At 37.5% G+C, this 23679-nt stretch overlaps 1 protein-coding gene across 1 annotated transcript; it reads left to right on the top strand.

Moving 5' to 3' along the window:
* The first annotated feature begins 327 nt into the window (after window positions 1-327).
* Window positions 328-22520, top strand: MRPL3 (mitochondrial ribosomal protein L3). Its single transcript, XM_026045529.1, has 10 exons — window positions 328-431; window positions 1774-1952; window positions 3013-3104; window positions 3934-4032; window positions 7953-8052; window positions 8866-8926; window positions 14416-14524; window positions 15638-15715; window positions 16799-16876; window positions 21969-22520. Exons 1-10 carry the CDS (start codon window positions 328-330, stop codon window positions 22116-22118), a joined length of 1050 nt encoding a protein of 349 aa, XP_025901314.1. The 3' UTR covers window positions 22119-22520.
* The last annotated feature ends 1159 nt before the right edge of the window (window positions 22521-23679 follow it).

Below are 23679 nucleotides of genomic sequence, written 5' to 3'. Positions count from 1 at the left end.
AACTGCTGCSTCCGAGGAAACCACCCAAGCTTCGCCACTCCCTACGAATCCCTCCTCCGCGGGGGAAAGGCCCAAATATTCCGCAGCCGTCAGAAAACCATGGGCAAAACACSCCATTCCCGCCGCCCGCGACSCCCCAMAATGGCGGCGCCGCCGCCGCCAGCCGTTGGGAGGCCCCGCCCATCGCGGGGAGGCCCCGCCCCTCCCYCTYCGCGCGCCTCCCGCAACCTTGCCCGGGCGAAACGCTGCTCAGGCCGGAACGTTTTTTCAGAGGGCTTTGGGCCGGCGGACCGCGCCGCGTCGGAAGCCGCCGCCAACGGCCGCGTGATGGCGGTTTGGGGGCTGCTGGGCCGCTTGGGGGCCCGTGTGTGGGGCTGGGGCCCGGGGAGGCCGCTCCGCGCGGCGGCGGCGGCGGCCGCTCCCGCCAGCAGGTAGCGGGAGGCCCGGGCGGGGGAAGGGCGCTCGGCCGCGGGGGCGGGGAGAGCGGAGCGGGGCCGCCGCGGGGGCTCGGGCCTCTCGCGGCGCCGCGGTGAAGCCCGGGCTTTGGGTCGCCGCCCGTTAACGGGCAGCCTGGCTGCCAGGGAGAGGTGATGGCCCTAGGCGCGCGGAGCCGGCTGCCCTCGTCTGTGCTGTAATACAGGGGAGGATCCTCAGGACTATGAGAATTTCACTAATTTAAAATGTTCCTGAGTTCATGGCCATGCAGCTGGTACGGGGATGCTTTTCATCCACTTCAAAGCACACTCCAGCAGCACAGTTTAAATTTTCTTTAGTTATACTGTAGAATTATATATTTCGCTTCAYTTGCAGATGATCAACAGGCATTCAAGCCTATTCTTGCCCCCCACAGCAGTCACAAAGTTACAGTAGAGCTAAACTGCCATGTGCAGCTGTAGTTAGGCTRCAGCAATGAACGCTGTATTAGAGCTGTCGGGATTGAAGCAACATGAGGGGGTCGCTCGTCCGAACTCCTGCTCCAAGTAGCTTCAGCCACGAGATCAGAGCAGGTTGTTCAGGGCTTTGGCCATATGGATCCTGGTGTCCTCACGGACAGAGACTCCCTGACTTCTCTGGGTCCCTGCTCCAAATTTCTTCTTTTTGAAAATGATACATCGCACATCCTTCCATGMCTTTGAATGGCAACTTTGTCCGTGAGCGTATTAACTATTCTCTTCAATTTTATTTTATTCACAAACTTCATAAGTTGCAAATCATCTCTTCTCATGGGCCATTGGGAGAGACATTAAATAGGACAAGCTCCCCAAATGCTCTTCTGAGTATCCTGTGCCTCTGGCAAAGCACAAACCACAGTGGCTACAGCCTGGTGATCCAGCCTGGTTCTCACCCATCTGGCGGCCTGCCCATCCTTATCCCGACATCCCAGCTCATGTAGAAGGTTGCTGTGGGAGACTGTGCTAAAAGCCTTGCTAAAGTCAAATTACATGACATGCACTGTTTTCCCTTAATTTGCAGGTCGGGGGTTTTATCGTAGAAGAAGTGGTTGCTTCATTTATTGTTATTTGCCTGCCCCCTTTGTTTTATTTTTAGAGTACTTGAGAAATCAGATGCAAGCATGACAAATACTCAGATATTGGTGGTCAGGAATGGCCAGTTTGAGTGGTGATGGTTGAATATGAGTATGATTTTCATCTTTATGGTTGCTGTGTTACATAATGCATCATATAGTACTTGATTGAATCATTAAATGTATACATATTGTGAGACACTGTGCAAACTGATGAAAAATTTAAACTTTTTCCCGTTATTGGGTAGGGGACAGCTGGGCTGTGTGGCCAGGCACGTTAACAGTACAACATGGTGGAGTGAGCATCTTTCTGAAGAGAACGTCAAGTTCCTCAAGGAGATAACTGCAGAAGAGTACAAAGCTCAGACAGCCAGCAAGTTGTGTCCTCTGAAGGATGAACCATGGCCATTGAATGAGTGGACACCAGGTGAGAAAGCACCTATTTTGAGAAAAAAAAAAAAAAMMAAACTTATGCCATAAGTATTTTTGTTGTGTTGTTGCATTCTGTATCAGTAGGCTTGTGTGCTGTAAAGCATCACCCTTTTGGCTGTTTCCTCAATCATGTTAACCTCTGCAAGGAACAAAATATGCTCCATTCTGTTTTCCTGTTGTCCTTGAGGATCTTCTTGTGGGTTCACAGGCCWCGTTGTTGGTTGCTGTCAAATGATGTGAACCTTTAGAGAGTCAGAATCTTCATGTTGTTGTTTAATGAGTAAGACTTTTGAGTGGCTAAGTAGTAATGTACCTTCTTCTTCAGAGTCTAGCAATAGTTGAAAGAACGTTTTCAACTTCATTATTTTGTATTCAAGGGGGTCTTTATGATGGATACTTTTATTATCTTGCTTATTATCTTGTCATGGTGTAGATATGACAGTGATGAAGTGATGATTTTAATTAAAAACTAAGTTATAAATTAGCATATTGTAATACTTTAAATGTTCTTTAGAGATCTGATGTATTATATTTATTTATCTGTTTGGGAAATGTTTTGATTTTTGAAAGTTAGAAGGGATTCATTTTGTGCGTTCTATATTTTCAAGCTGTGGACTGTCAGAAGCCTTAAGAGAATGTCCCTGTTATACTGTAACAGCGACAAAAAAATGGAAATGTCGTGATGGGAGGAATATACTACAGCGATCTTTCTGTTGGTTAATTTGGCTCTAGGATTCTACGTGGGMGTCCTGTCTTTTTCGCCATAAATGGGTCTGAAGCATTGCTTGTTCTGATCTTCATGATGATCATTATACATTGTATCAAAGGCATTTTTGTACAAAAGAACTTTACTGTTGTAATGTTAAAACAAAGGAGCCAGTTATTCCAAGCCTACCTGCAGGGAGTCAGAGATATTTTCTCTGTTTCCTCTGATCTGACCATTAGGAAACATCTGAGTTGAACAGTCTTTGCAGGATGTTCTTCTGTAGGTCATGAGATTGGCTCTTTCAAGGATTGAGCTTGGAGTTTCATTTCTGTTCTGCTTTGATCTACAGGTTCTGTCAGAGTTGGTGTGGTTGCAGTAAAATTGGGAATGATGCCAATGTGGACCAAATCAGGAAAGAGACATGCGGTCACACTACTTAAGGTGAAACAAACTGTGAGGAATTTCATCTCCTTAAACTGTATTCAGACTGTTAACCAGAAGTTCCAGGCAAAGTGAAACTATATTTGCAGAATAGGGAATCCCAAAGATTTCTTTCAGAATGCATAGCATGCTGYGCCTACACTCTGGTTTTGGAATCTGCATTTTTTTTAGGAACTCTCTGCCTTCTACATCAGATGTTCATTGATGCAAAACTGTGYGTGATGTGCATGAGAGAGGAAGGAAGAGGGCAACATAAAGCTGGGATTCACTCTCTGCTTCACTTTATCCCAACTGTAGGCACTTGGGAATTTGGTTTCACCTCGTTTATGGAGCTTTTGTAGCTCTGAAACTGCTTTTTCGTGCACTTTGGCAGATATTAWTGTGAGACTGCTTTGCCAACCTGTTACTGCCGTATAATAGATTGAGGCTGTGAAGGATTTCATGTTTACAGCAGAAGGGAATAGGAGTTAGTCATGTAGGCTGTTCTTACTSTATGCTTCATAGTTGCATTTGGTCAGAATTTTACATATATTGCAGGTAAAAAGGTGTTTATAAAACAGACTTAATAAGGCTTGTCTTACAAAAAACATTAGTAGAGCACAAATCACATTTTCATGAATGTTCTAGAAATTGCATCAAGATAAGCCTTCAGTTGCTTGAAAAAAAAAAAAAAAAAAAAGAAGTATGCCTAAAATCACTTTCCTGTATTTGTTCTCTGCATCTCCTTATAAAAGAACAAAAATTAGAGACTATTTTTTTCTGGACTTGTTTTGATAATCTCTTAATAGTGTTTACAGAGGTGTCTAGACTTTTATTTTCATTTTTTAAGGTGCAAGATTGCCATGTGTTAAAGTACATTTCAAAAGAAGATTCAGATGGAAAATCAYCTAGATTGATTGTTGGAGGGAAAAATGGATCTCCTTTTTCGGTAAGTAAACTGCTTTGGATGTTGTTTTTATCACCATTACACTACAACAATTGCATGAATAAGCTTCYTCTGAGAAATTATTTTGTAGATGTAGCTTTTGGAATGGATCTTTTGTCAGATKGACCTTTGCTTGTGTCTTTAATGCGAGTCTCAATTCTTGGTTAAGTGGCATGAATATAGATATCTAGGTGTTTTCTCACCTATTTCTGATTGTTCTTTCTGAAAGTCTAGAAAGTGAGGACAACTTGCTGAAGGTTTTTGCCCTTGTTACTGTAAGAAAGCGATGGGTCTGGAAACTTTMGCTCTCTCTGATACAAAGCATCCCATGGTAATGATGAGTCTGCAGAGCCTTTAACAGCATAGAAGCACCAGGTACCTTCCCCACTTTTGGGTGGATGGGGAGAAGGATACGCCAACATACGTGTGATGAAGATCTCCTGTCATCAGGAGTCATTGGGCTCCATTAGTTTTTAGATTGATTGTTCTATGATTGACCCTCTTTTACTGTTCATTTGCTTTTGTTGCAATTTTGCCATGAATTTGTTGAGATTGATCGTTGCGAACAGCTTTAATATGAATTAAAAGTGTAAAACTTAAATTTTCAATTAGATAGCTCTATGAATATGGTTTGTCAACAGCAGTATCAAAACATGGTCACTTTTTAGATATTTAGATACTCCAAATGCCTGATGTGGAATTCCCAGCCGTCTTGAATAGCTGTGGCTACCTAGCAAAGATGTTGATCTTTAGAAGGAAAATTGAATTATATATCAAGGCAGGAACAAAAGACTGTTTTTTTCTGTGATTATATAAAGAAGATACTCTGTAGAGAATATTCTCTTCCATAGAGAATTTTATAAATAGATTACATTCTGTGTGATTCTGTAAAATAGAGCTGTGTACTCTCACAATGTTCTGACACTCCTTTGTTTGACTTAGGCAATTACAAAGTAAGGCTTGTGATTATTAAGCAGATTTTCACAGTTCAAAAATCTATCTTTTTTTGAGAATGTGACTGTCTTTTTTTTCTCCCCTTCTTTCAAAAAGAAGGTTATCCCAAACCCTCAGAATGAATCCATATACTTTTTGTTTGYCTCATTTTCCTAGTGGAGATGAAGCAAAAAGGAAATGTATATTTGATAAACTTGTTGGCTTTTGTGGATTGATTTTTGGAGAGGCACATATTTTAATGTATCTCCTTTTGTTTAGTGGGTTATGTCATGTTTCACTACCAGTGATATTTTGTGTATCTGTTCTGTCACTTCAGTCCATTTCTGGTTTAATGTGTAACATTTTTCCCTGATGGAATTACAGCTGTGCTYTTTCCTACCTGCTGTATTGGTTCAAGACTTTTTAAAAAATCATGTGAATCTAATGATTTTGAAATTGCATTTTGCACACTGAACTCCATACTGTTGAAATTCTTATAAAGATAACATTAGCAGTGATTGAATATGTGATTGAATATGTGTTCTGAGTTAAGAGAACAAGGGAAAAAAAAAAGCGATTTAAATAGCTCCTTACCTCTCTTTGCTTCTACAACGCAGAACTACTTATAATGTCAACTCAAGAGTTTTTTTCATATTTTGAATTATGTTGATATTTTTTCTCTTCCCCCCCCCAAGTGAGCTCTAAATTTGCTTAAACTTCWTTTTTTTTTTTAATAAAGAAAATTGGTTATATCCTTAGTCCTGTAGTCAAGACTTGGCCTAAGTCTGAGCTCTTAGTAATTACCATAATCTTTATGTATATTTTTTAGGAAAGAATCTGGCATACAGTTTCTGAACAGTTTTAGTTATTGAGGTGCCTGCAGATGTTGTGTTTTTATGGTTTAAATTACAGGCTTGAATTACTGCTGTCTTTACTACTTTTGTATGTTTCCTTTTTTCTCTGAAGTGTCGAGTGAGAATTAGAAGAAAGCTGACTGACTCTGTATTGTGTTAGCATAAGCAGTTTATCTTCTGTTAATTCCTCCTAGGAACATCTGTCTTCCTCAGATTCCTCACAGCTACTGATGTTAATGAATTCAGTCTAATGATTCCCTCTGTAATTTCACCAACAAAGAATGTTTCATCTATTTAAGTGTATTTTTTTTAAATGATAGGCAATAATTACATTCTTAGCAATAAGTCTTTTTTCTTCTTACCTGGATTTATGTCAGTCTATTACAACTGGACTGAGTATTTTAATTTTTTTCTTGTTCAATATATTCTCAAAAAGTATAATTCTGTCAATGTTTTAAGTTACTTTATACATATATGCATATGCTACTGACTTAATTATCATTTTCCTATAATACTGAAAGATGTTATAATAAGCTTGAAATATCAACCCTTGAGATTTCACTCAATATTTTTACAGTAATGCAAGGTTTTGTAAAGACTGCAGGTTTTTGTTTGTACAAATACATCGCTATGACTTGACTGCTTGAAGAAAATTTATTTCTATTATTCAAGTGGAAGAATGAAACACTGTAGCAGGACTGGTAGAAGTGAGTGATTTTACCCGTTCACAGTTACTGTGTTTTCTTTCAATTGTGATAGCTCTTTCCAGACTCTCATGCTGAGCACAGGGCTCAACTTGCTGTCATCTAAGGAGACAGATTTATGTAGTAGTGAAAATAAAGGATTGCTTTGCAGGCATTTAGTTGAAAAGGCATTTGATTGATTTGAAATCTTACATGTGGCTACCACAATCTGATGGTCATCTGTCACTAAYTCAGCCTTTTAAGGGGATTTTGTGTTTAATAGATGATTTTCTAAAAATGGTATTTGAGATATTTTGTATTATTACTTTATGTTAACAAATCAATTTCAATTTAAAATAAAAAACCTTCAAAGACTTGTTTCCTCTGCAAATAAGGACAGTTTATAAATGCAGAAGTTGCATTTTGTGTCTAATCAAGTCAGAGATGCTTTATCATCCTACTTCTCTCATTCTTTACAAAACTTCTGCTGTTCTCTTAACACTATTTATATATTTCCAGAAAGAAAAGGAAGGGTAACATGCTGGCTCTCAAAAGCAACTTACATACATTTTAAAAGTTATTCATATTATTTTGCCTGAAAATACAGAGAAACTTTTTTTGTTTGGGAGAGGGGTAATTGCATAGAACTTTTGAGAAGGGAACGTGAACCTCAGAGATGTGACTAGCCAAGTGTGACAGTGCTGGCAGATGTTTAAATTGGTTTCCACGAGTATTCATTTGAAGAAAAATCAGCTTCATTGCTTTTTCCTGCAGCCTCAGTTTTCCTGCATCTTCTTTTTCACTGACAGGTATCCTCTTAGTGGTCAGCTCTTTTCTGTGAATTGTCTGGTTTAAAACACCTGAAAACAATTTAAAGTGTTTTTAAGTTTATGTCAGAATATAGTATTGAGTGCAATTGATGTATCTTAAAAGTATAAACTCATTCTTCAGCGCTTTACTGCCTCTTTCTCCAGAGAGTCTGCATTTGGTTTCATGAGAAGCTAAGTCTTTTTCAGAATATTTTGCACGACAAAGCCTTTTTTGACTGGTTTGCTTTATTAAGTGTAAGAAAAATTATTTGTGATGGTGTAGAACTATGTCATTATTAACAAGTTTGAAAAAGAAAATATTTTAAACTATCTAGAAAACTATTGGAAAAGTGTTAAACTCAAGAAAAAGCAGTATGTGTTTTATGTAAAGTCTATATGGCTAGTTTCTCTATTTAAATTTTAAGAATCTGCATAAATGTCTTGGTCATATGATGTAACTTCTTGGTAGCTAGATGACAAAGCAAAAAGCAGCTACAAAAGATTTGAACTATTTCATATAAAGTACTCAAGATAAGTGATGTATGATATGTCTGTGCCTCTGATGGTCTGCAATCACACTGAGTGAAATGCTGATCCCTGGGTATCTTAACGTTATTTCTTTTTATGGCTGCTCTTCTTCACAGAGATCAGAGTCTGAAATGAAAATTTTTAGAGAAGCTGGAGTCCCACGGAAACAGAAAGTTACAACATTTAATGTAACAGATGATGCCATCATTAAACCAGGTAATCTTTCTGAGCTGCAGAATATGACATGCATGATTGTTTAATGCCCATCACTTCTTGTAAATTTAGTCCAACTTGGGAAAAGTCTTTTTTTTTTCTTTTTGTACCACAAATTTTGAGTTCTTATCTTTGAGTACTAACAAGCTTTTTTATTATTATTTATTTATTATTATTATTATTATTAGGGGAAAAATAGAAAATAGCTTTTACTTTTTTCTTAGAGTCTCTTTCCACTGTGTAGAAAATTAGTTACTATCCAAACCTGCTGGTCTTAACATTGAGTAAACTTGACTAAAGCATTRGAAATAACATGTGTGCCTTATTTTTTTTCTGGTAGTCATTATGAAAGGGACACTAAGAAGAATTTCATGATAATGTTTCATGGGGCATAAAGTTGTAGTTTGAAGTTTGGGTTTTTTTTTTTTACTTCAAGAAGTGTGACTGATATTTAACAGAAGGCTTTTTGAACGTTTTGCAAAACTTTTGCTTCGCCTGTTTTTAAGGAATATGTTTTTAAATACATTCCAYCTTTTCAGGTGCTTGTGGTTTTAAGTAGAACACATTGTATTTTCTTGCCCAGTCTCTCCTATCCATCTGAAGCTGGGCTGGCAACTGAGAAATTTGCTTAGTAGCAAGTGCAAAGCACAGGAATTAGTAATGAAGGTTTATGAATAGGAGCACCTAATACATGAATACAAGACAAAGTTTTATTTCCTTTCGTGTGACTGTCTTTTACCCTGTGAGATAAYGATTCAACGCTGATTTGTGGCTTTCAGCATTTAGTTGAACATGATCTTTCCTCTTCTCTTGAAGGAACACCTTTGTATGCTGCTCACTTCCGCCCGGGGCAGGTCGTGGATGTTACTGCAAAAACGTGAGTTCCTAACCTTTTAATGTGCAGGGTGCATCTTTCAAATGGGTTGATTTCCCCTGCCATCTTTGGCTGCAACTCATGGCTGACAAAAGCCAAAATTTAGTTGCAAAGGGAGTGGCAGAAAATAGAAGTCCGTTCAGCTCTTTTCCACTGAAGCTTATTTGTGATTTTGAGCACCTTAAGCAAGCACATATTATGTTAAGGCTATGGTCCAGCATGTGTTGCATGTAACACATACCTGATTAGCACTGAAAGCCTTGATACACAGCTAAGGTGCCTAAGCCTAGCACAGGCCAAGAGGTGTATAGCGGAGCACATGTGGTAGGTAGAGATGGGGAATAAATATTGAGAGGCCTCAGCTCTCACAAGAGATGCTTAATTTTGATTTGACGAAGAGATGCAGAGAGACATGGAAGCCTGTGGACAGAATGAGAAGAAGCAAGAAAGTGATAACGTTTAGCAGAACAACAGAATTGTCACAATCCCATGTTGCATTCTCTCTTATTAGTGTCCATCTCCTCTGCCAGCAACTCACTAATGATATTTTTCTTTAATGCAGAGGGAATTTTCCTCTCAGAATACCATGAATGCCAAGTTAAGGCTCGAGTGGTAGAGGGTGTCMAAAGAACAGCTGGCACCTTGCCTCAAAGACTAGTCATGCCTCGTCTGTTACATGCATAACTTCAACTGCCCCAAAGGGTGGAAAGCTGTTATCTCAGTGTTACAGTGAAGTACGTTTTTGTTATATTATGGTATTGAAATGATGTTTTTCATTTGATGTTTAGTAATCTTGTAATGGAGAGAATGCCTAACATTTTTTTGAAATATGCATTGTAATTATCTTTTTTTTCCCCATCTAATACTTGCAAAGTTCAAATATGGTTCCTGTTATTATTCCTGTGTAGATATAGAGAAACTGACCATATCAGTGTAGCAGAGTCACCAGTTCTCATATGCCTTCTGTCAGGGCAGCCTATTGAAAAACTATCTACTGTATCTAAAATTTCCATCTAAGGAAGACAAATCATTGACTGGAATTAGTATTTTTCTACGTCAAACTTGCTTATGTAAAACTCAAATCTGGTACATTATTATTCATGTAGCTTCTAAATTGTGTTCAGTGAGCAGCCTTTAATTCGTAGCAGTTTATTCTGCACCTGCTCAAGTTAAATGGTTTCCCTTTGTAGAAGAGCTTTTAAGAGCATATCTTGATTTTACCCAACACTTTGCATGGTGTTGCAGATCTGCTTTAAATGATTCAACTTTTTTAAAACATAAGCAGGTATTATTTTGAAAGACAAAAAAGGTAGAATAATTCAAGTAGTTACTTTGTGGAGATTATTGGACCTGTTTTTGTTAAACAGAGCATTTCTCATCCCTGTGCAAGTTGCTCCTTACAGAAATTAGGAAGATGATCTTAGTTACTGTGGTCTGAACAAACTGTCACTGCATTTCAGGAAAATCTTGGTTAGTATCTTGATTTGATTATCAGATTATCCTTTTTAGATCGTCCCCTTTTAAAATCTCCTTGAAAATACTTTTTTTGTCAAATTCGTTTGAAATATTTTGATTCCTTTATACTTCAGTGAGAAAACCACTGCCATGGAAACAAGCAGGCATAAAGATGTGTGCAGTTTGTTTTTGTTCTAAGTCTTGTAATTTGCTCAACACAGTGTGAGCAGCTTTTAAACACTGACAGTAGATGGCCTGCATGTGGTCTGTCTTCTGCATGAAATGCTTTCCTTAATATCTATTTTAAGCAACTTAAAAGATCAGTCCTTACATTTTGTAGTTGCTAGATGAAAGGTAGTTTTGCAAAATTCCCTTTTCTGCCTCTCTATAACCTGTTTCGTTCACATTTCAGGAAGCTATTGGACTATCAGAAATTATGCCAATATAAAGAAAAAGCAAATAGTAATTTACTTTGAAATGTAAGTGGGTGGCGATTATGCAGAGTTAGCAGCTTATTAAATCCTTGCCAGGTTAACAGTATAGTCCAAGCCTGAAAATATACTCTATAATTTTCTAAAATTATTTGACTAAAAAGCTGTAATTCTTCTCCCTTGCAGTGTCTAAATAATTGTCTTTTAAATCAGCTAGGTTTGAAGAGTTAGCAGCAAACTAAATTGTGGCTTAATTAGAGAGCCTTATTCCGTAGTTTTCTAAATAAATGTTGGCTAATTAAGTACTGGCATTTCACTTAAACCTGGAAAATAAGATTCTATACAAAGTTAGGTGATTGGCTTTAACAGCTGCTTTCCTGCAGGTGAGATTAGAACAACTGTGTCTAATTAAATTCTATTTTTAATTCTACAGAACCATTATTTTAATTTCTTTTAACCTTTGCATTAAACTTTGTTTTGCATATTCCTGATTGTTGCCTACGTGATTCCTTTATGGACTATAGGGAAGCATGCTTTAATGAGATGACTGATAGAATGACTTTCCCTATATAGTATAAGAATGATAATATGTATATCCAGTCTAATTAAGGTCTCCTGCAAACTAGCCTGTTCAGATGCTGTGTTTAATAATACTGTTTTCTTAAGATATTGGCTTGACTCAAGAATTATTTTTGTTCTGACAACAGTCAGAAGATGACATAGGAAAATCTCAACAGTATAAATGGGATGAGAAACCTACTTCAACACATTTCACTGATCAGATTATCAGAGATACTGCACATATAACTTGACCTTCTCAGAGTGAAATGGAGATCTTAATTCTGTTTAATATATAGTTCTGGATGAAGATCCTGATTTTACAAGCCTTCATATTTTTGAAAAGTGTTTATTTGGAGCTAGCAGAATTATGCTTTTTTTTGTTTTGTTTATTTTGTTTTTTAGAGTTATACTGTGTACATTAACTTCTAGTGATTTAAAGAAAGTGAAAAGCCAATTAAACCATTTGAAACCAGTGATTCTTGTACTCAGATCTGACACTTGACATTTACTCAGAGGTTGACGTGAATATATTCTTAGTTAATGGTTAATTTTCAGAAGATTTAAGATAAATTTTATGTTCTTTTTTTTTCTTTTGAATATAGTACAAAAATCAGTGCTTGTCTGAGAGCAGTTCACAGTCACATCAAGACAGTCTTAGCTTAGAGGTATGATACTTTGCTGAAATGATTAAGAGATGCTGGCAGGACTAATAAATGACTAGTTGGACACTACTCCTTACAAAGCTTCATTTTAAATTGGTGCTAATAGTCTTTTAATTTAATTTTAAAATTTGCTTTCGATTTACATAAACCTGTAGTTTAACACTGTTCCCAACTTTATTTAAGAGAAAGGATAAGGTTAGGAAAGAATAATGATGTCCACATAATTGTTTTTCATTGTGGCATGTGCTTAAAGAATGTTATGCACTTGTATGACCTTTCTTTTGAAAAACAAAAATGAAACAGAACTATAACTTTTTCTGGTGAACTTACTTTAAATCACAGCTATGATTGTGAGTTTCAAGTTGAATAGAAAATTAGTGTTCAGAAAAGTTACCAAATAAGCTGTATTTGTAGGTAGCTTGGAGACCTTCAATTAGTTCTTCAAAAAAGAAAAAAGACAACAACAAAAAAAGAAAAGTATTCTAAGAATAAATTGGAGAGCTATGGTGAAAGAACCRTGGTAGATATTAAAGCATTAAAAATTACATATCTTATTTTCAGTATTGACTTCTTCCTTGACCCTTTCTCAGCATATTTCCAATGTTGGATGCTGTTTCATGTTGTAGTTAGTAGATATGGCATTGTTTTTCATTATATTTTACAAAAAGTACATAACTGCAGTGTGTTACGTCATTCATGTTTAAAAGATGGACCATCCGAATGAGGTATTGAAGTGGTTTTGTAATATCAGGGATTTGGTCCTTGATTAAAGTTGACAGTACCATTTTCTTTTGGAAGGGTGACTTCAGATGCTTGTCTGCCTTTCTGTGGATTGCAAATACATCTCTGCAGCTGAAGAATTAATCATGCCCTCGGTCTGCTCTACCTGGCCACTGCACAACTGTTATTATGTGACCTGCTTGCAGCTGGTTTGGGAGAGCTTTTTAATTCCGTCTTTCAGCTAGAGATGCCAGAACTAGTCTGTTTGAAAAACATGGCATATAGTAGATAAAAGAATAAAGAAAAATGTTATTTTTGCAGAATAATTAAAAGGCCAGAGGGGCAGGTGACACTTACGACCATGCTATAGCATTTCTGTAGTTGTAGGAGATGAACAGGGGAGAAAAAAAGAGGAGTACTCCTAACCAAAGATCTGGATTTCAGAGAATGAATGTATCCAACTTTGCCAGATTTCACTGGAGTTCAAACGATAGGTTCAAACACAGGCCGGGCTGAGAGGCAGACATGGCTTGTGCGAGTCACGTTTCCCGATGTTTTTAAAGGTTCTTTCTGTGTCTGCTTTTGACTTTGCCTTGGCTGGTTGGCTAAAGCAACTCAGAGGAGAACTGTACAACTGTAAGAGGAAAGAGTGGGGTGTGRTGTTTTCAGCGTTCCTGTATTTTCTCCCGTTTTTAATGCTGTAACTGTACTAAGTTGTTGGGTCAGCAAAACCTGCCTATGTGTAGAGCCCATGCAGTGCATACTCRCACACAGTTCTGCTTTCTTGGGCTTGGCTGGAAGGTTCCAGTGCTGAAACTTAATAGACCTGTGCCATAGCCAGGAGAGGATTCCTGTAAATTGGAGGAAAAGGATCATTTTATTTAAGTTAATCAAATAATCAGTGCAGCCATAATCCCCACGGACAGACTTTTCCTCTTGGAAACTGACAGTGCTGCAGGTTTAAACACACTTTAATCTGCTTTTTCTTTGTGTAACAGTAAGGCAGTTTTTTTGTTGAGTCTATCCCTGCGGTAAGCACAGAACTCCAAAGGCAGTAATATTATCACTTGTCTCAAAGATTAAGGTGTGGATGTTGAAGATGCATTTATTTGTAATTTTGTTTTGGACCTTATGTGTCAGATGAGTCCAGATCAGAAGATTTATATATTTTCACTACATATAAAGCTATTTTCTGAAGTTGGCTATTATGAGACAAATCTATTGTAGTTTGGTAAAGAAATGCTGGTTTGCTTATTTGGATGCTTCTCTTGGCAGCCTTGATTTTTCCTCTGTTGATGCTCAGGGCCTTTTATTAAATTTTGGTATGGGTTATTATTCAGTTTCTCCTTATTTATTTTGTTTTTCTTATATCTCATCTCAACATTAGTGAGAGCTCCAATATAGTACCTTGTATAGAGCACCATCATAGCAAGAAGCTTTGTTAGCCTTTTTGCTTATTTTACTCTCTTCTGGTGGTTTTTACTCTCTAAACGTTAACCAGTGCTTTAGAATATATTTATGATATAGAATATAGATTTTAAAATATTTTCTTCTGACTGCTGAGTTTGCTACAGGTGAAGAAATCAGGAGCTTGGCTGAAGTTACTGTTYGTTGTCAGAAACTTCAAGTATGATTAACCCATTTGTTTTGTTTTYCTTTTCAGAATTGGTAAAGGATTTCAAGGTGTTATGAAAAGATGGGGATTCAAAGGCCAGCCTGCTACTCACGGCCAAACTAAAACTCACAGGCGTCCTGGAGCAATATCTACCAATGTGAGGACTCTTCTTTTTTCTTTTTTCTTTTTTTCTTTTTTTCTTTGAGCATGTTTTATACACTTTTCCCCAATATGTTCACTAAAACAAATTATTTCAAAATAGCTGTCCCTTTTAGCGGGACAAGTAGCCTTCTCAGCCTGTTGCCCATTCTGTGCAGGCAGAGAATGCCAATTTCTTGAGAGGAAGTTCAGAAATCAGTGAACAGTGGCTATTCTCTTATAGAGATTAAGGATAGYCCCTTAATTTATGAATGTCCTGTATTGTTAGTAAATAAAGCATRTTTTAACTGAGCAGATTTGGGTATTTGGTAGTATAGGTGAAATAAATAGTATTAGTGATCTGAATACAAATTTGAAAATCCTTTATTATAGCAGTTATGGATTGGAAAGGATTACCAGTTGCTTTGAATTGTGGTAATTCGAATATTGGCTTGGCAAGACAGCTGGATAATGCTGTCAAAGTGAACATTATTGCACTTATTCCTGCCCCCCCCCCTTTTTTTTTCTTTTTTTTTAACCTTTCTTCTTCAAGTTTTCCAAATGAAATTGGGGGTATGGAAACTAGAGCAGTTCATTTTAAATCCTGTTCTGAAAAAYACATGTTTAACAAAAATCTCTTCTACATCTGTAACAGGGTTGTTATAAAATTTACGGATTAGGAAGGTGAGGAGAAGCTTGAGTTATCTTAATTCTGGCTGCCTCCCAGGTCAGGGCTGCACTGGAGCTCTGTGATGGCATCAACCCATAGTATGAGCAACTCCCTCCTCTCTATGTGAAAGGCACAAGTCTTGTGCTGACAGGGATTTTAGAAAATTATACTGTTTATTGCTTTGCCAAGTGAAAATATGGTGTGATTTTTTTTTTCAGAATCKACAAATATTTTGGACAAGCAAAGCTAGTATATCTTTGTTCATAGAGCATTTTTATAGTGTTATTACTGAAGAAGTTATTTCGGGTAACACATAGTTTAAAGCTAAACCTGGAGGTATTTAAAATGCTCATTAAATATTTTCAGTGTTGAAAATACCAATATATTTTCTTTGCTTCTCCCCTTGGCTTTGTAAATGTGCCTCTTGCAGTTTTGTTATCTTTGAGCTCTCTTTGTACCTAGAAAGCTTCCAAAGTTTACCGTGGAAAGAAAATGCCTGGCAGAATGGGTAACATTTACAGGACATCCTTTGGATTGAAGGTGAGTTCACTAGAGYGCACAAGACAGCTGCATGACAAGCAGTGGATGTTGTTGTGGTGCTGTACCATCCACCATTCCCTGTCAGCTTCAGAATTCAGGATCATGACTGCATCTTCAAGTAAGCAAGCTGAAAAGACATAAGTAGCAAATGTGCATTCCCGCCTTTTTGTGGCTTACCAAGAGGAAAATAAGATACCTGAACTGCCTTTTGCATATGTGCAGTACTTTGGCACAGGGTAGCGTTTCAGGAGACACGGCCACACGCAGACACTTGTCATGCTTGTCACTGTGTGCCTTGATCTCTGCCTCTCAAGTAGGAAAGTACTCAGGTTGCTTGAGACCCTTCACTTAGGTCTTAGTGCCTGTTCTGCTTGTTCAAATCCAGCCAAAGTCTGACTTGTGTGATGTTGCTGTTTTGCAATGGCCTGCCAGGTTCCTGAGCAAAACCGGGTTGTGGTTTCTGGCTTGATTCTGATGTGTGCACACCTGCAGCGGTGCCTGAGCTATTTCTGCTGCTGCTCTCGCTCTTTGCAGGCACAATCTGCTGTTTGCACAAGAAGCGTATTAACCTGCACTTTGCGAGAACGTGTGCTGCTGCTCTCTGCTAATTAAAACTAATGTTTTGTAACTAGAAAATGTACATGTTCAGTTGAGCACCTCAAAGAATTAAGAAATTTAAAAAAAAAATGTTTGCAGTAGCATTTCCATGAATATATTTATCTTAAATTTGTCACATGTGATCTTTACAACAGCTCTTGCTGAAAGAGAGGAAGGAACTTGGGAGCTTAAGTTGGAGTTATACTGAGTGAAGAGCTGGGTTGTTTTTTGTAGCCTGATCATAAACCCGTTAAGATAATGAACAGATTCCTGCATTAGAGAACTRTCCACTTAGGACAGCAAGTGACTGAGTTTTGTAGCAAATTTAAGTCTATACAGAACATTCTTCTCCCCTAGAGTTCTAGGTGCAGTTAATCAATCAGTTTGTGCTTCATTATAGCTTGTATATAGCTTGTACCATAGTTCGTATTCCCAGCTTATATAAAGCTGGGAATATTTTCTAAAAATATTTTTTTTGTCTCCTAGGTGTGGAGAATCAACACAAAACATGATATTATTTATGTAAATGGGTCTGTTCCAGGTCACAAAAATTGTCTGGTGAAGGTAGGTTTGCTTTCTTTAACTCAGTGTTTATTTAGTGACTGTTAATCTCTACAGCTCTCTCCTTACAGTAGGAAAAACGTTGCTTGGATACAACCTTCAGATTAGGAATGATTACTAGGGACAGTGGGTGACCACCCACACCACACAGCTCATTCATAGCTTTGCACTGGAGTTCTGGACCTCTTTAGCCTAAGATAAGCCAACACAGTTGCTGTAACTTCGCGGTAGGTGTCTGGGGTCTAGGGCCATCCTCTTTTAGCTATAATCTGAGTCACTAGCTTGTTGGTGAGATTTCTGGAATATTACATAAGGGCTGTATTCATGAGCAGAAATACACAGCTAGCACTGCTTTAAAAGCAATGCAAAGCATTCCCAGTTTCTCAGCCACACTCAGTATCAGTTGGTCCTTTTACAGAGCAGTTGAGGTGCAGCTCACTTAACAGCTCGACTTGACAGATTCATCTTTCGAGTTCTGGTTTTAAGTGGGTTAAGAACATAAACGTTTGTTAATCACCTCTGATGTGAAGTAGTTTTGTTTGCTTTTAAACCAAAGTCACATGTCTTAGTATTGCCTATTTGTGTTTACATTGTGGAGATCTCATTTAAACAAAGCCATCTTCAGCTTGTGAATCAGGCATTGTACACACCTCTCCTGCAAGAATAATATACAGCATGGGTACTGTGCCTCTGTCATCATCAGGTCAGCTCCACCTTTTGCTTTTTTTCACAAAGATATTACTTTCCTCTAGAGTCCATAGTACTCCTCTCACTGGTTTTGCTCTGGAAGCAGTTCTGCTGTTGGCCTAAGGAGGCTTGAGAAAGCAGGATTGCTGTAAGCAGCAACTTATTAATAGGAAACTGCTGGGCCAAATCATCTGAGCATATCCAGTAGAACAACTTTGACATCCAAACTGTCACTGACTGTGATTGCAATGGCCTTCTGCTGTGCCACCATTTATGTGCCTGGTGTCTTTGCTGGTGATTTGCATTCAATTCATTCACTGCGGGTGGTAGTTGGCATTTTATCCAAAGAACAGAAGTAAAAATAGTTCTGTTGGTTTTTTCAAGTAAATTGGTCATTATGAACTAAATTTCACAAAGCACTCTTCTAACTACTTCCCTGTCTTTTTTTTTAACAYGTAGAATATCTGTTAATTGTGTTAACAATTTACCTATGAAAATATTTCACATCATAGTTATCCGTAGTTTGAAAGTCCAGATATCCTGAAGTAGGCTTTCTGGCATGTGAAGCACATTTCAGAGTTGTAGCTAGTTTCATTGTTAGAAAACAGGATTAAGCATCCATGAGGAGGAGGAGAGGATTTCATGCCTTAGAACTGCTTGATTAAAATGATATAATACTTAAAAGACAGTCATCTTTGTCAAAGCTCCTTTAAATGTTCATGGATTTTTAGTAACAAATAAACTTATGCTTTGACATGAAGACACAGTGTAGTTTAGAATTATTTCAAAAAATCAGCCCCACTCAGATATTTGGTAATTGCAAGAGAAGGTCTAACCATATGAGTTGGGTATTAAAGTAAGCATCTTCATTTTAAAATACATCTCTGAAGAACAGAGGAAGCTTTAATTAAAAAGGCATCATGCAATGTTACGCATATTTGTTCTCCCATTTCTGATTCCTCTCAATTTAACCTTGCTGCATTTTTCTGTGGTGTTTTGAGCTTGTGTCTTACTGCTTTTCTTCCATGATATTGTTATTTACATAGAGCCTTTGACTCTCTCTACGTTGATGTCAAAGCTGTTTGARTCTGTAGCTGAGGAGAGAAATAAGATAGAAGCTTTTATAATTACTGTTCGTTCCACTAAATATCCACCTGWAATTAGGTAGGACTAATGTCTAGGCAGTGTGCAGCTATCTGTCTTTATCAGCGCTTGTAAGTGGAACATCCTGTAATATTTTTTTCTTTCTGTGCCTCTAAAAAGAAAGCATTTATGTCCAGTGCCCACTCTTTGTTGCTTGGTAACCATTAAAACCCCAGCACACCTGAAAGTATGTATTTGTCTTTTATATTTTATGTATTTTTAGAAACTTAGTGCATCAGCACTGTGTCGGGGCTGAGATGAAGCACTTGAGTGTTTCAAGTTTAATTTTCAGCAGAAAAACTGCAGAGCACTGGGATGGATTCCCGGTTTAATTAAAGTCAGTTCTCAGTTGATATTGCACACTGAACTGTGCAAGTGAATAACTGACATAAGTAATGTTTCTAGTTAGATGGAAAACTGATCAAAAAAGCTCACTTCATCACTTCAAAAGAATCTATGCTCAGATTTAGTAAAATACAATCTTGGCATGTAGACTAATGATAGAATAGTGGTGGGTTTAAGTTTGGTTTTGTTGTTTTCAGGGCAAAATAATGTTCTGGAATGGGTATAGTTCTTGCACTCAGTTTCGTATACAACTTCTGAGGTAGCTTAGAAGCTGAGGTAGGTAGTATATGACACTTAAGAAATTATTTTTAACAAATTTTGTGTATTTAAAGACTTTTCTGTTAGCAAACAGTTGATATTCTGCTGCTGTGAATGTTAAAACAGCCTGAAGCCTCATTAAAGTGCATATGTGAGCTGTGACTTTAACATCAAAATTTGATGCTTATTTAAGACTGTATTAAGTATTTTGTGATGATAGATTTCTCAGATTTTTTTGTTTATCCTAACTATTAAGCTGTCAACATATGGGAGATGAATGTGCAGTTTATTGAGTGTCTCCTAAACCATTTCTGTCTGTATTTTAAAGTTTAGTGACAAAATCATGACCAGGTCCATTTTCTRCTTTCTCTAGTATTTATCTCAATTTAAAAGCTTCACAGATAATGTATACTACTATTAATAAGGTACTTAAGCAAACCAAATGATTGTGTTGTATGAAGTTATAACAGGGCATGTTTTCAGGATGGTAACAGCCAGTTGGGCTCTCAGCCTAACTCCTTCCATGGATGAGAGCGAAATACATTGGGCTTTAGTAACACTAAGTGTTAAATCTTGCTTTGCCTTCATGGGGACTCCTATTTTTTGAGAATTCTTGAGAAGAGAGTGTTAATATATTGAAATGGGTCAATGCTACCCTGTAGAAAACTGCTTTTAAAAAGTTTAGTTATGTCAGGGCCATCATTTTGAGGTATTATTTTTCTCTTAAGGTCCAGAAATAGCTGAGAAATTCATATGTTAAATATTTGCATATAATTGTACATCTATTAGAGTATACAACTGTACTATGGAAGATTGCTAAAGCAATTGCATCTAACAACCACTTTCAGTATAAATTGTTTCAGTATAAATTAAAAAAAGAGGTAAGCTACTTACGTTTGGGAAGGAAGGAAGTGAAGTGGTATTTAGTAATTCTTTGCAATGAAGCATTATTTTTCAGGCTTGCAGCTTTTACTGTGAGAAATAAGGTAAAGGTCTTTTAGTGGGATTTCTTTACCTTATAAATAAGTTTCTTTCAGAAGAATTGCTGAGAGTATAGCTCACACCAGATCACTCATACTTCTTGTCTGCATGCATTTTGTTACAGACAAGTGTAACTATGACTGCATACTAATAATCTCCTTTATAATATTGTGGAATATGTGTAGCAATATGAGGAAATACGTATGCAAAACCTTTGGTATGTGATCTCCTTCATAAATGTAAAGAAAGTCATTCAGGAGTTGCTTGCAGACAGGTAAATGGCACAGCTTTTTGAGCTGCTAATCAAAGCTTTCAGACTGAAATTTAGTCCATTTTTGGTAGGAAAAATAATACAGTCTGACAACTCTTGAAACTTAGAAGGGAAAGAAACACAGTCTTTTAAATTGGTATTGAGGCACTAAGTTGATGCTTCAGGACTRGAAGAACTGAACATAGAAGCTTCTTCAGAAACTGAAGATTAGGTCAAATACAGTGTGCTACAACTGCAAGAATTCTCTTAGACGTTAGGAAAGACTTGGACATGAATCTGGTAAATACAGTATTGTCAGAACAGAACTGTCAGCAAACATAAAACCGTTTTATTTAATTTCGTTGTAAATCATGGTGGCCTTTTGTGGATTTCTTTTCAAAAAGAAGTAAGAAGATTCTTTTTCTTAAGCAGCTAATCAAAAAAAAAAAAGGCAAGAAACTACTTTTTTCCCTCAGCTATTTGTACTTCTTTAAATCCAATTGAATATAGTGGTGATGCAAAGGAGTTATTACAGCTCCTACAGAAAGATCATCTGTAGCAATTCAGAAATGAAGAATTTGGTTTTAAATAAAATTTCATCATTTGAGAATTTGTAGCTCTCCTTTCTTCAGAGATACCAGCTGTCTATCTTCTACCTCAGACAATCTGYTTTTTGCTGATAATTCCAGCTACTAATTTTCTTCAGAGATTGAAGTTTCAAGGGCAAGATTTTAAATCTTTTGACATGTAGAAAGGTCAGCATAGGAAAGTTATTTCTGTGTGACATTATCTTCCTTAAAATTAACTTTCTTAAAGCCACATGTTTTACAAACCTGGTTCTGTGAAGGATTTAGGGGGTACTTAACTTTGCACTCGTTGAATAGTTCCCCAGTAATCAGAAAGAGTACAGCACATGAAATTAAGCACTTGTGCATATCTCTGCAAAATTAGACCAGTAGTAGTTCGTTCCACTACTACCACCAAGGATGCCTTGGTTGTTGCAGGGATTGCACTACATGATATAACTTGATATGCCCTGTAGGAAAACAAATGAGATCGAAACATAGTTAAACCCACCACTATTTACATGTTTATTTTAGCAGCRGTTTAAAATAGTGAGCCATGAATTCATAGCAATAGACTTGGGTTTCTCACTGCATGGTACAAGAGATGAGTTCTGGATTGGGGGGGATTTTTTGTTAGTTTGTTTTTTTTAAAGCTCTTCAATGACTTGGGTACGAAATACTGCATTTTGTAGTTCAGTTTGATATTAAAACGACTGATGATTAGACATGGAGTTCTTCAGATATATGGGAATAGTGTGAAAACCATTTTTCTAATGCTTTCAAGGTGATTTCGTTAAGCTTTAGTGCATGACTGTCTGTGAGTCTTTTGATAGATTTATTMAATTTTTTTCCTCTTCTTCCTTAGGTGAAAGACACCAAATTGCCTGGTTACAAGGACTGCAATAAAAACCCTCCATTCCCCACATATTTTGCTGATGGAGATGAAGAATTACCAGAAGACTTGTATGACGAGGAAATTTTCCAGTTCACGGATCCATCTGTCACATATGCTTAATGATCTTGCAAACTTTGAAAACACATGTTTTGATGTTGTTTTCTTGAACTTTACAATGCTGTATAAGAGTAAACCTATAAATTGTGGTCTGGTCAAGTGACCTGGACATTTTGATACTGCCATTTTGGCAAAGTCATAAGATCTACCAGTGGCAATTTCAAATCTGTGTTAAAACAGAAAGTGAGTTTGAGGGCCAAGTTGTAAAATGCATTAAGCGCTTTGTCTTCAGTGATCTTTTGTCCTTTGCCATAGGTTGTAAAATATTAAACATTTCTTTGTAGTGAAGATGGTTCAGTTAATTTTCTGAATGCTACAAAACTCTCCTCTTCTGTGGAAAGTATTCTCGATAACTTTGATCAATCAAAAAAAAAATTTAATCTCTTTTGGCATCTGAGGGAGATAGGTAAATAGATGTGAGAACAACCCAAAATAAAGCAGGGAAAATGCACTGATTTACAGAAGGAGCTGTAAACTCAACACAATATTAAAGCAAAAGGAGAAAAGGAGCTCTGGTGAAAGGAAGGAAACAAGCCCACTTGTTTCCTTCCTTTCACCAGAGCTCCTTTTCTCCTTTTGCTTTAATATTGTGTTGAGTTTAACGTAGCAGGTACCCAACGAATTTTGTAGAGGAAAGATCATGCCAGCCACTCTCTGTGTCTTTGGAAAGCTCTCGCAGTGTATRTGTGAGGGAGTGTTGAGGTTGGAAATGGTTGGTAGCAAAGAAGCACCAAGACTGTGGTGGTCACMTTTTTGTCACCTTTGAAAACAGCTTGTTCTGAACTTCACAGAGGATCCATCACACGCGTTCTGGGGAAAAAGTATCTACAGTTGTCTCTCTATAGGATTTTTATGCTGTTGAAGGAGAGCTTTTGTAAAGAAAAAAGGTCGCATGTGAAGTATTCCTCCTTATGCTAATACCTTTTTTATCTTCAATTCTACCTTTTATTAATAGTTGGAATCTCTACCTTCCTTTTATTTTCATGCTATGTCATTTGCTATTCAGAAGTCTAGTCTTTTGAACACTGTAAATCCTTTCACAAACAGAATCAAGTGCCTGCATGACTTCCAGGATGCTGTCTGCAGTAGCTCAAGCAAGGAGTTTGAGTATCCTAAGCCAGTCTTAATACAGTGTTGTCTACTCATCCTTGCRGCCTCATGGCAAGACATTAAATACCTAAAACAAATAAGAGGTTTTCAAAGAGCTTACTACTGCGCCGTACTTTTTAAAGTGATGTCCTTGTGCATATCATGGTGTCTCTCAGTCACTGATATGTTTTAAATTTTCTGGAATAGCTTTAAAAAAGCAAAAACCATCTTAATCACAGACTCATAGAATGCYGAAGGTTGGCAGGGACCTCAGAGGTCATCKAGTCCAACCCCCCTGCTCACGCAGGGTCACCCAGAGCACGTGGCACAGGGCTGCATCCAAGCGGGTTTTAAAGATCTCCAAAGAAGGAGACTCCACAACCTGTCTGGGCAGCCTGGTCCAGGGCTCTGTTGCCCTCACTGTCAAATGTTTTCTCAAGTTCCTGTGGAACTTTTGGTGCCTCAGCTTGTGGCC

Source organism: Nothoprocta perdicaria, unplaced genomic scaffold (assembly GCF_003342845.1).
Source record: "Nothoprocta perdicaria isolate Ctin4 unplaced genomic scaffold, notPer1 scaffold_40, whole genome shotgun sequence".
Lineage (NCBI taxonomy): Eukaryota > Metazoa > Chordata > Aves > Tinamiformes > Tinamidae > Nothoprocta > Nothoprocta perdicaria.
Note: the sequence above shows the minus strand (reverse complement) of the source record. Positions and strands in the feature narration are given on the sequence as shown.